The sequence below is a fragment of the Trichomonas vaginalis genome, chromosome II (assembly GCF_026262505.1).
Source record: "Trichomonas vaginalis G3 chromosome II, whole genome shotgun sequence".
Classification (NCBI taxonomy): Eukaryota; Parabasalia; order Trichomonadida; family Trichomonadidae; genus Trichomonas; species Trichomonas vaginalis.
The window spans coordinates 9,446,997-9,459,462 of record NC_067204.1 but is presented as its reverse complement, the minus strand read 5'-3'; the positions used below and the strand labels follow the sequence as shown (position 1 = coordinate 9,459,462).

Sequence of the window (12,466 nt, the reverse complement as noted above, 5' to 3'; positions counted from 1 at the left end):
CTCGCCATATGCCTTGGAGTTCTCAATTTTGAATTCGCCTTTATTTGGGCGACCTCAGAAAAATACGCCATTAAGAAAATATTGTATGAGATTTTAAATTTGAACACGCTCTACCTTAAGGAATTAAATTTATTAAGATATATTTATATATAATAAACGATTACTTAAAAAAAGTATTTCATCGCTTATGTAAGTTTCAAAAAAATCACGAAAATAAAAAAATCAAGATTAAAATTTTATTTTTAATTTTTGAATTTCTCAAATGGCGAAATTTTTGGGCGAACAAAAAAATGTACGCCCGGTCAAATGGCGTGTTTAACGCATCCCTAGCCATAAAGTAAACGAATAATTTACAAAATGATATTAAAACAATTTAATTTTATTATGCTTTTATAAATATTGAGACTTTTTAGGACTATTTTAAAAATGTAAATAGATCAATCATTTTAATATTAGATAAGATAATCTAAAGACGTCAGATGTTTCAATAACTTCAGATCAATGACTAATATGAAATTTAAGATTTGTGTTAATTTAAGAATTAACAATGGAATCTGGTTTAGAAAGATGGAAAGTATAGAGAATCTAAAGGATAAGAGAGATTAAATACAAAATGCTGCATAAAAAGGCAGATCAGTGAGAAGAAATCATGAGGTTAAAAAGGAACATTCAAATTAGAATATAACATTGCATATTACAGTATTAATATTAAAGATAATACTGCACATCATTGTGCAGTGATCCATAAATCAATATTAATATCTCATATGATAAAATCTAATATCATATTACAATATTAATATTAAAGATAATACTGCACATCATTGTGCAATTACACTATTTTAAATATTTTCATAAATAATGACTTACAAGTTAAAAAATGTAGAATTAACTGCATGATCCAATATTGGACCGAATGTATGTTTGAATCTATAACTGAATTCATTAATGACAAAAAAGTGACTCTATAACTGAGTATCTGGCTGACAATATGCCTGAAAGTTTGAATGTGTCTAGGAATATAACTGACAGTTTGAGTGACATTTTGAATGAGGGTTTGGTTGTCAGTATAACTCAAGGTTTGAGAGAGAATATGACTCACAGTTTGACTGACAATATGACTTAGAGTTTGAGTGACAGTATGAACAACAGTTTGGGTGATAGTATGAACTACAGTATGACTGAGAATATGACTGACGGTTTGACAGACACTTTGACTTACGGTTTTAGTTAGAATAAGACTGACAGTTTGAGTGACAATATAACTGACGGTTTGACTGACAATATGACTGTTGATTTGAGTGAGTGTATGATTGAGAGTTTGGGTGACAATATGACTCATAGTTTAAGAGAGTGTATGACTGATGGTTTTAGTGAGAATAAGACTGACAGTTTGGGTGACAATATGACTGTTGATTTGAGTGAGTGTATGACTGACAATTTGAGTGACAATATGACTTCGGTTTGACAGACACTATGAATTAGCTTTTTAGTTAGAATAAGACTGACAGTTTGAGTGACAATATGACTGACAGTTTGACACACACTATGACTTACGGTTTTATTTAGAATATGACTGAGAGTTTGGGTGACAATATGACTCATAGTTTAAGAGAGTGTATGACTAACAGTTTGAGTGACAATATAACTGACGGTTTGACTGACAATATGACTGTTGATTTGAGTGAGTGTATGATTGAGAGTTTGGGTGACAATATGACTCATAGTTTAAGAGAGTGTATGACTGATGGTTTTAGTGAGAATAAGACTGACAGTTTGGGTGACAATATGACTGTTGATTTGAGTGAGTGTATGACTGACAATTTGAGTGACAATATGACTTCGGTTTGACAGACACTATGAATTAGCTTTTTAGTTAGAATAAGACTGACAGTTTGAGTGACAATATGACTGACAGTTTGACACACACTATGACTTACGGTTTTATTTAGAATATGACTGAGAGTTTGGGTGACAATATGACTCATAGTTTAAGAGAGTGTATGACTAACAGTTTGAGTGACAATATAACTGACGGTTTGACTGACAATATGACTGTTGATTTGAGTGAGTGTATGATTGAGAGTTTGGGTGACAATATGACTCATAGTTTAAGAGAGTGTATGACTGATGGTTTTAGTGAGAATAAGACTGACAGTTTGGGTGACAATATGACTGTTGATTTGAGTGAGTGTATGACTGACAATTTGAGTGACAATATGACTTCGGTTTGACAGACACTATGAATTAGCTTTTTAGTTAGAATAAGACTGACAGTTTGAGTGACAATATGACTGACAGTTTGACACACACTATGACTTACGGTTTTATTTAGAATATGACTGAGAGTTTGGGTGACAATATGACTCATAGTTTAAGAGAGTGTATGACTAACAGTTTGAGTGACAATATAACTGACGGTTTGACTGACAATATGACTGTTGATTTGAGTGAGTGTATGATTGAGAGTTTGGGTGACAATATGACTCATAGTTTAAGAGAGTGTATGACTGATGATTTTAGTGAGAATAAGACTGATAGTTTGACTGACAATAAGACTGACGGTTTGACTTACTATATGACTGACGGTTTGACTGACAATATGACTGAGAGTGTGAGCGACAATATGACTGTTGATTTGAGTGAGTGTATGACTGACAATTTGAGTGACAATATGACTTCGGTTTGACAGACACTATGAATTAGCTTTTTAGTTAGGATAAGACTGATAGTTTGACTGACAATATGACTGTTGATTTGAGTGAGTGTATGACTGACTGTTTTAATGACAATATGACTGACGGTTTGAGTGACAATATGAATTACGGTTTTAGTGAGAATAAGACTGATAGTTTGGATGACAATATGACTGTTGATTTGAGTGAGTGTATGACTGAAAGTTTGACTGACAATATGACTGACGGTTTGACAGACACTATGAATTAGCTTTTTAGTTAGAATAAGACTGACGGTTTGACCGACAATATGACTGACGGTTTGACAGCCTCTATGACTTACGGTTTTATTTAGAATATGACTGAGAGTGTGGGTGACAATATGACTGTTGATTTGAGTGAGTGTATGACTGACAATTTGAGTGACAATATGACTGACGGTTTGACAGACACTATGAATTAGCTTTTTAGTTAGAATATGACTGACGGTTTGACACACACTATGACTTACGGTTTTATTTAGAATATAACTGAGAGTTTGGGTGACAATATGACTGTTGATTTGAGTGAGTGTATGACTGACAATTTGAGTGACAATATGACTTCGGTTTGACACACACTATGAATTAGCTTTTTAGTTAGAATAAGACTGACAGTTTGAGTGACAATATGACTGTTGATTTGAGTGAGTGTATGATTGAGAGTTTGGGTGACAATATGACTCATAGTTTAAGAGAGTGTATGACTGATGGTTTTAGTGAGAATAAGACTGATAGTTTGACTGACAATATGACTGACGGTTTGACAGACACTATGAATTAGCTTTTTAGTTAGAATAAGACTGACGGTTTGAGTGACAATATGACTGACAGTTTGACACACACTATGACTTACGGTTTTATTTAGAATATGACTGAGAGTTTGGGTGACAATATGACTCATAGTTTAAGAGAGTGTATGACTGACAGTTTGAGTGAGAATAAGACTGATAGTTTGAGTGACAACATGACTGACGTTTTGACTGACAATATGAGTGACGGCTTTAGTTAGAATATGACTTAGAGTTTAGCTGATAATTGGCTGACAGTTTGAGTGACAATATGACTGAGAGTTTGACTGACAATATGACTGACGGTTTGAGTGAGTGTATGAATGAGAATATAACTGACGTTTTGACTAACAATATGACTGACGGTTTGACATCGAAATTCATTCATATATATGTATTGATCAATGCAATCACCCTATTTAATATTATTATTTATCAATTAATTTTTCATTACTACATGCTCTCAATTATTATGACATTAATATTTATCAAAAAAAAAAAAGTAGTGGGGCCTCCAGGCACTTCGTGCCCTCTAGCCCTGAAGATGTTTAGTATAACTTTGTCCGGACAAGTAAGGGTCTATCGTCGCTACAGGAAAAGTTACGGGCGTTCCAAGGAAGTATACTTTGAGAAGCCTTTCCCCCTTATAGAATGAGATAGGACGGTTATTTTACAAAACTGACAACACGTTGACCGAGTAGTTTTTTGTGCTGAACAAAAAGTGTCATATAAACATCTGTCAAAAACCGTTTTTTACTTCACTTAAAATGCCACGTAAGCTACGTAAGAATATACGTAAGAGGAAGGGAGCATTGAAACATCCAATAGTAAAACTGACACCACAACAACAGTTGCAACAACAAATGATGAATGACCCCACTATGCTGCAACAAATGTCAAGCAACCCTATGCTTTTAAACCGAGTTATTGGTGCACAGAGTGGAGGTTTAAGAGCGGCACTTTTAGCGAAAATGGCAGGCTATGGTGGAGCTGCAGACGGAACAGCCTATAACCCTCAAAGTCAAATGAATTGTGAGTTCACTCAAAAAATCAAATAACAGATGTCAAAAAGTCAAACATAGACATACAGAAAACAAATAAGTGAAAACGAAAGAAACTAGAATATGACAGACACACAAAGAAACTCAATGAGTTAAACGTAGAGAAAAAGAAGAAAGAAGAACAACTGAAAGAACTAAGTACAGAGGAATATGCGAAAAAAGTGTCAGAAAAAGCAGCAGAAGTAGCAAAAATGGAACAAGATGTTATAAATTTGAAAAACCATACTACTCAAATATAAAGTACTGAAAGATGAAGAGATAAAACAAAAAGCCCTGAAGACATATATGGATAGCGATGAGTATAAAAAAGAAGTTGAAGCAAATATAAAGGCAGAAAAAAACTTTTACAGTTGCAAAACCAAACCGTACAGTATGAAAACTTAGCACAAGAAAGTAAAAATAACGACCAGCCATGCAAAAGGCAATGAAAAGCGCAGAATATATAAAAGCTAATAATGACTGGTTAGATGCCCCAAGCCAACGCCAAAGCAGCCCAACTTATAGGGTCAATAAGGACAAAAATACAAGCGGATGAAGACAGTTCAAATGAAGCTTTAATGAATGCTGACTTTAAGAAACGCCTTCGAAGCTCTTCATAGTAAGGTGAAACTAGTGAACGACTTCTCATCTGGAAAGAAACTGAAGTCTGAAGGTTTCGACAACGAGTTAAGAGAAGTAGCACAAAATATGACGAAAATAACAGATGCAGCAACGAGACAGGCAGTTCAAAGTGCCTATGACGCCGTTAGAGCAACTGTTGTGGAAAGTCAAGAAAAAGAGTTACAACAGACCAAAACAGACCTAGTAAATGCTTTCTTAAAAACGAAAAGTCAGGTAGGACATTATGCTGCAGATGGAACATATGTGCCAGCTGGTGGAACTTATATACACCAAACCCTCCAAGAGAAGCACCTGCACCAGGACTACCTAAAACATTTACATCGTCACATGGACACAGACACAGGCATGCACCAAAACCAACAGTTCAAAACACTGCACCACAACCAACAGTTCAAAATCCAGCACCACAACCAAACAGTTCAAAACACTGCACCACAACCAACAGTTCAAAACACTGCACCACAACCAACAGTTCAAAACACTGCACCACAAACAGAGCAAGGACATAAAAGAAGTAGAGAACAAGGAAACCAAGAATTCTTAAAAATGCTTAAGGAAGACTATGGTTACCCAGATACTCTTGACTTTAGTGACAGATATAAAGAAGCTATTAGAAAGTTCAAGGAAGGAAATACTGACCCGAACCTATTTAGCTTTATGGTTCAGCACCAAATGGGATATAATTTCAAACCTGGAAAATACAAGCTCGCTAAGGGATATGATTTAATAGCATATCATCCAAATGACATGGATGAATTTACTCCGAGATATTTGGTGTCAGAGATAAATGATAATTCAACTATCTTCATGAAACGCGTAAAAAATAGAGACGGAACGAAAGAAGAAAGGGTTATGAATGCGGATGGCTTAAATAGGGAACTTGTTAAAAACGGTCTCGGAATATATGAAATGCCAGCAGATGAGGTACAAGAAACTCCACAGGAAGAAGTTCAGATACAACCAGACATGGAAGAAATAGTTCAGCAACAACAGCTAGAAGAGCCAGAAGGAAACAAACAAGTCCCTCCTTTGGAAACTAACTTCACAGAACTAGATGAAGATTTGGAACAGCCGAAAAATCTTGACCCTCAACAAGTGTATGCGGAGAATATGGAATCTTTCCAAGAGTCTAAGAAAAATTCGGCTGACATAGTAGAAGAATATCGAAAAATGTTCGCCGACATACAAAAGACTCCAACATCAGATGAAAATATTCAGCATAGAATGGAAGAACTGAAAGAAAGTGTACGCAAATACAACAATCCTTTTTACTTACGACCATATAACGTTCAATCTTTGGCTGAACTCGGTGAAAATAAAAGGTTAAATTTCACCAAAACATATAGAAATGAAACATTGTTTAAAGTTCATTCAGAACCTAACCAATATGGAAACAAACCTACTTTTGTTTCTGCAGACTATGGAACTACAATGAGATGGGGTCATAAAGCTAATCCGGATAGGTGGTTCATAAACTTACAACCACAATTCCAAGAAGTTGTAGACGCAATGGAAGTGAATGGTGAACCAGATATAGCTGGTATTTTCAGCGCGGCTTTAATGCCATTGAAAGATATGAAACATGCAGATATTTTGGACCAGTATGAAATGAACATGGCTGATGGAAATATAACACCTGACGTTCTAGAACATTTATCTCAAAGAACTACACAGAACCATAGAGATGGTATATTTGGTGAAGAGTTTAGAAAGAAAGTTAGGGAGATAGAAGGAAGAGAACCTATTGTACATGACCTTGCAAACGAAAGTTTACAAAATGTCATAAAAACTACTTTGCAGACAATGAACTGAGAAGGGATGAATATTTAAAGAAAACTCAAATGGGACAGTACCAAATGAAATGTTAGTATTGAAAAACATGTTCCTTGACAAAATAAAACCAACTACAGAAATAAATGACGCAAGACTGAAACATTGGGTAAAAGCTTTCCCATTCACAAAAGATATTATTGGTAACATGGAAAGAAAACCAGAATGGCTACAAAAACATATATTTGGAAACGAGCATATTCCATATGGACAAGCTATATTTGAAGAGCTTGAACCGGAAACTCAGGAAAGAGTCATGCAAACAATACGCGAAGACTCAAATACAAACTATGACAAAATCTTTCTAGGATATTGGTTACCTGAGATGGGCGACCAGAGCCCAAAGGCAAAAAGGACATGGGAAATTTACAACATACTAGGTGAACATGAGGCAAAGATGCAACAACTTGAAGCAGAGGGCAAGTTACCAAAAGCGACACCAAAGAAGAAGAGTAGAACAAAGTGAAAATAGTGAAGAAGTAACTTCATCTAGTGAAAGTAGTGGCAATGAAGGAAAAAGAAGAGTTAAAAACTCAGTCAGGAAGAAAGTAAAGCTTGGTACGAGTGGGTTCTATTATGACACATAAATCCAACTATTCTATATTTTTACCCATATGAAATGTACGCCGCTCAGAATATAACGCCAACAGTTTTGGATGCCATGAACGGAAATGTTTCCGAATGTATAACGAATGCGACAATGCCATTAGAAGGTCAGAAATAGTTCCTGGAACTTACGAATATACAACTGCTGTTTCTTATGGAAACGTAGGTGAGTTTGGAGAAGGTTCTTCAACAACAGTAGATATTGCTTGCGACAGGTTTCATATTATTTCTATTGACAACTCATTCTTATACGTGGAACAAGACATTGAAATAAAACCTTCTGCCAAGTTGTCTGACAAGAAAGGTTGCAATGGAATTTTCTATGTCGGATACCAATATGCTCCAGAAGTTTTCATGGGATATAAGATATATTCTAACTCTGACTTAGTTCAAACAGTAACATGGGCAAAACTATGAATGGTTCGCTTTGAGAAACTCAGTACAACCACAAGCTAGAGAACAAACAGACCAGTATGCAAATATTGAGAAAATAAGAAGACTTGACCCTAACGTTCCAGGAGTTTATGTTAACCTTTCTGGACAAACTGCAGCAGCAGTAACCAAAGTAAAACTGAAACTTAGAGTTCCTTTGTCATCTTTCCTCATCTTCAGGGTTTTAAGATACTTGCCAAACTGGGCAGGAAAAATTTCTATCGAACTTACTCCAAGCAAAAATATTAGTCAATTGCACCAACACAAGACCCATTCACTATTACAGACGTAAGGGAACAAATCAAACGTCATTCGCCGAATTTTGCAAAGACAAAGTTGACTTAGACTTTGGTTTCTCAAACTTCAACAATGAAGTAAACTATTATTTCAATGCTGCTGGAACTGCTTGGGACCCAGTTAAGTTCACATGCGAAAAATTTGAATGCAAGAGAATAGAAAGCAGACTTGCAGTCTATATGTTGGACCCAGATATTTCAAATGCTTTAGCTGCCAAATATATTGCAGTTCCACTTATGTTCCCTATACACCAAATATCTGTCAAAGACTTTGCAGGTGAAGTTGGAAACCAAAGTGCTGACCCAGGTGCAAGAACAGATATTGCTTTAACAACTGCAATGAAACATGCAGATACTATGTTTGTACTGTTCAGACGAACTATAAATGACTATTCTTGTTTCTACAACCCCGGTATTAAATATCATATAAACATAGATGGCAAATATTATCCAAGAGAAGAATATTCTACAGTTGAGGATATGAGGTCATACAACTTGACATTAGATGCTATGAACTTTAACAACAACTTCACAACGACCATTAACCCTGAAATGCAAAGTTCTATTATGCCATATGTGAAAGTATGGACTCATACAGGAGGTCAAAAAACTCAATATACAAATGGAGACCGTTCAAACTTTTGGCTTGGCATTCCATTTGCTGACTCAGAAGACTTTATGGGTGGTATTTCAACTGTTGGTACTGTACAAATACAATATACTGGTGACAGAGACGGTCCAGATGAACTGAGAGCAAAGAAGTTTACAAAACCAATAGCACTTTTCACGGAAGATGCTCTTTTGAAGATTCGTTCGATGAAACCTGCTGGGGCTCCTCAGATTGGCATAACGACAGCTTCCATCGAGCAGATTTTGGCAGCAGGTCAGTAAGTTGTTCTTGAACTGACTTCTCTCCGTCAAACATTGACAGTACGCCAGTTTTGACATAATATTGTATTATAAACTTTCCTTTAGTAATATCGGTCAGTTTTGAAGTTATATTTTTGTCTGCTTCAAGAACTTTCACCATTTCAGTTATACCAACTTTCTTTGCTTTATGGAAATATTTTGGTTCAGCAAAGACTGCTATTCTATAACATTTACCATTGTTTGTATAAAGAACTATTCTGTCAATGTATTTGTATTGTTTGTGAGTATAAACTTTGTTCTGCTTCAATTCGAAGAGATACTCGAATACGTCCATCTTTTTATTCTAAGTAAAATGTCATTTCCGAAAAATAGAAGCGTGAGTGTTTCAAAAGGTTTAATGGCGGTGGCAGATGTGAAGTTAAATTCACCAACTCAAACAAACAGTCAAAGTGTTATTGTCAATGTCAAAGACAGAGATGTTGAAGTGGGGAAACCATACGAAGACGAAGATGGTATAACAATTGTTCCTGTAAAAGAACCAACATATCCTGAAGTTAGCAGAGACTTAAGTTCTGTTGCAGATATTCGAAACGACTACCAACAACTGAAAGACAAACTTCAAACTCAGGAGAAGATTTGTCAAGCTTTAGGTATAATGTTAAACTTGGTCGAACACAACCCTGTAAAAGTGAACTCATATGTCATTGCACCTCATGAAGTTTTGAAAGAACTATTGAAACTTTTGACAGAGGCAGACGATATAAACATCAAAGAAATAGAACCCGACATTAGTTGCTGTGGTGTTTCATATAATGTCATTGACAAGATATACGTTATGAAAGGAGGTGAAACGTTGAACTTAAAGTATAGTTTCCCAGACGTCATAAAAATATTTGACGACCACAACATTTCATTAAAATTTATTTGCTAAGTAAAAATGTCAAAACTTCTTGAAAGATGTTTGAAGAAAAATAATATAGACTTTATTTCATGTAAAGGACTTTACACACTTTTGAACGATATGAAAGACCCTGTTTTGTTTGTTCGTGTAGACAAAGGAAAGTTCTATGTCTTTACAAAATATTTGAACTTCTTAGACAGAGAACTTCAAGAAACGCCATGTGAAAGTTTAGATGAAGTTCTTCTCCACTTTCAGAAAAACTTTTAAATATATATAAATGGCAGAAGATATAATGGTTTATACTATTACGACTAAAAACCCTGAGTCATATAATTCTATAACAACAAACTTACAAAGTCCTCAAGGACGATATTGTAAACTAACCTTAAACACAATGACGACTAAAGCCTGTTTTGCTCTTTTGACACCAGAAGACTTTATTGTTGTGAATGGTAAAAAATACTCCTTTGAAGATACTTACTCAGATATACCACCAACAGGTTTTGTTGACTTATTTAATACTTTAAGGACGGGTGTAACATGTGCTGCAACTAGAGCAGGTTTCATTATGTTTGGATGTCCGACTGAGTTTACTATAAACGATATGAGCTATAATACAAAACTTATTTCTGGTTTTTACTACCAACAGTTTCCTATAACAGGAAAAGGTGTCATACAAGGAATGTCTATTCCATTGACATTAAGCACACCAATCTTATATATTGTTTCAAACTTAGGTTCAAAGTGTTATTCGAATGTCGACAGAAACTATTATGACCAAAAGATACTTATGCGTATAAACAATACTTTCTCTGCTGGTTTGCCTATTGTTCATTCGAATGCAGAATTTTCAACCTTAGTGAACTCAAACACTTTGGCAAGTATAACGTTGACATTAGTTGACGCAAACTTTGTTCCTGTAAAACTTTTATGTCCTATGTATTTGTCAATGACGGCAGAAAGTTTCGAATTGGAAGATGCAACTGGTGAAAGTATTGTATTACAAGAACAACTTCAACAACAAATAGCTCAAGAACAACAAATGCAACAAATGCAACAACAAAGTCAAGAATAAAAAAAATATTTTTTTTATTTTTATAAAAATGTACAGAATAGATGTTTCAGATTTTTATGACTTCCAAGCATTCAGAAATATGTGTCCATTTCGAGACTATAACAAAGCAGTCGAGAATTTGAAACGTTTAGTCATTTATGTTGACTCTGCCCCAGAATGTTATGTCATGAAAGAATGGGATGTTGTCTTTAACAAACCAAGAGCAACAATAGTTTCAGAACAAGAATGTAGACAGAAACTTAAGAAAATAAAAGTCGTACAAGTTGGCATGAAGATGTTAGATGCTTGGGATATCTTATTGTCAAAGTTAGAAGATTTTTCAGTTCGAGGTATAAAGTTCTATACACCTTCTCCAAACTTCTATTCTATCTTCACTGGATATAAATATGAACAAGTAGAATGGAAAGAAAATATTATAGAAGCTTGGTTAGACCATGTCAAAGAAATTATATGCAATGGAAACGAAAGAGTCTATGAGTATATCTTATGTTGGTTTGCAAACATCTTACAACATCCAAGTGCTAAAAATGAAACTGCTCTCATTATAATTGGAAAACAAGGAACTGGTAAGAACACATTCTTTACAGATATTTTGTGCAAACTGTTAGAGGGCTATTCGAATCCGAATATGACAAACTTAGAAAACATCTGTGGCAAGTTTAACTCCTCAATAGAGAATATGAAACTTATAGTTTGCAATGAACTTCAAAGTATAGATACAACAAAAGTTTTGAACTCAGATGCTTTGAAGAGTCTTATAACAGACAAAGTTGGAGTTGTTGAAAGAAAATATAAAGACCAAAGAGTTTGTGAAAATGTTGCAAACTTCATTATGGTTTCAAACAATACTGTTCCGATGAAGTTAGAAAGTTCTGACAGAAGATATGTAGTTGTCAGAACGTCAGAAGCTCATATGCAAGATACAGAATATTTTGACGACTTAGCAGAAACTTTGACATCTGACTTTTACAACCACTTGTTCTCATATTTTATGACATTAGATATTTCAAAGTTCAATCCAAGACAAATTCCACATACCGAAGAGAGACAAACATTGTTAGAAGCAAACAAGAGTGTATATGAACTGTTCATAGATGAAACTGACTTTGAGTGTTTAGATGAAAGGTCATTGTACGATTCGTATAAACAATATTGTCAAGAATATGGTTATATTACAGCGTCTAAACGAACATTCTTGGCAAATGTCAAAAGTCTTTTAGACGTACAGAAAGGTGTATATACAAAGAAAAATTTTTATGAGTAAATTTTA

The 12,466-nt window shown here is 34.8% G+C and overlaps 5 protein-coding genes and 1 pseudogene across 6 annotated transcripts; all 6 read left to right on the top strand.

Annotated features, from left to right (window-relative positions):
• The first annotated feature begins 5,933 nt into the window (after positions 1 to 5,933).
• Positions 5,934 to 7,482, top strand: TVAGG3_0514220 (annotated as a pseudogene). The gene has a single exon. A coding segment is annotated over exon 1 (1,549 nt).
• Positions 7,483 to 8,917: 1,435 nt separating this feature from the next.
• On the top strand, positions 8,918 to 9,241 carry TVAGG3_0514210 (protein of unknown function, DUF4106 family; the record flags this gene model as incomplete). Its single annotated transcript, XM_051237040.1, has 1 exon — positions 8,918 to 9,241. The coding sequence occupies one exon, from the start codon at positions 8,918 to 8,920 to the stop codon at positions 9,239 to 9,241; it is 324 nt and encodes a 107-aa protein (XP_051094864.1).
• Positions 9,242 to 9,617: 376 nt separating this feature from the next.
• Positions 9,618 to 10,151, top strand: TVAGG3_0514200 (protein of unknown function, DUF4106 family; the record flags this gene model as incomplete). The annotated part of the gene is made up of 1 exon (XM_051237039.1): positions 9,618 to 10,151. The coding sequence occupies one exon, from the start codon at positions 9,618 to 9,620 to the stop codon at positions 10,149 to 10,151; it is 534 nt and encodes a 177-aa protein (XP_051094863.1).
• Positions 10,152 to 10,398: 247 nt separating this feature from the next.
• Positions 10,399 to 11,196, top strand: TVAGG3_0514190 (uncharacterized protein; the record flags this gene model as incomplete). Its single annotated transcript, XM_051237038.1, has 1 exon — positions 10,399 to 11,196. One exon carries the CDS (start codon positions 10,399 to 10,401, stop codon positions 11,194 to 11,196), a length of 798 nt encoding a protein of 265 aa, XP_051094862.1.
• A 28-nt stretch (positions 11,197 to 11,224) lies between these two features.
• Positions 11,225 to 11,531, top strand: TVAGG3_0514180 (uncharacterized protein; the record flags this gene model as incomplete). The annotated part of the gene is made up of 1 exon (XM_051237037.1): positions 11,225 to 11,531. A coding segment is annotated over one exon (307 nt), but the record flags the coding sequence as incomplete, so codon positions are not given.
• A 293-nt stretch (positions 11,532 to 11,824) lies between these two features.
• On the top strand, positions 11,825 to 12,460 carry TVAGG3_0514170 (Poxvirus D5 protein-like family; the record flags this gene model as incomplete). The annotated part of the gene is made up of 1 exon (XM_051237036.1): positions 11,825 to 12,460. The coding sequence occupies one exon, from the start codon at positions 11,825 to 11,827 to the stop codon at positions 12,458 to 12,460; it is 636 nt and encodes a 211-aa protein (XP_051094860.1).
• Positions 12,461 to 12,466: the final 6 nt, after the last annotated feature.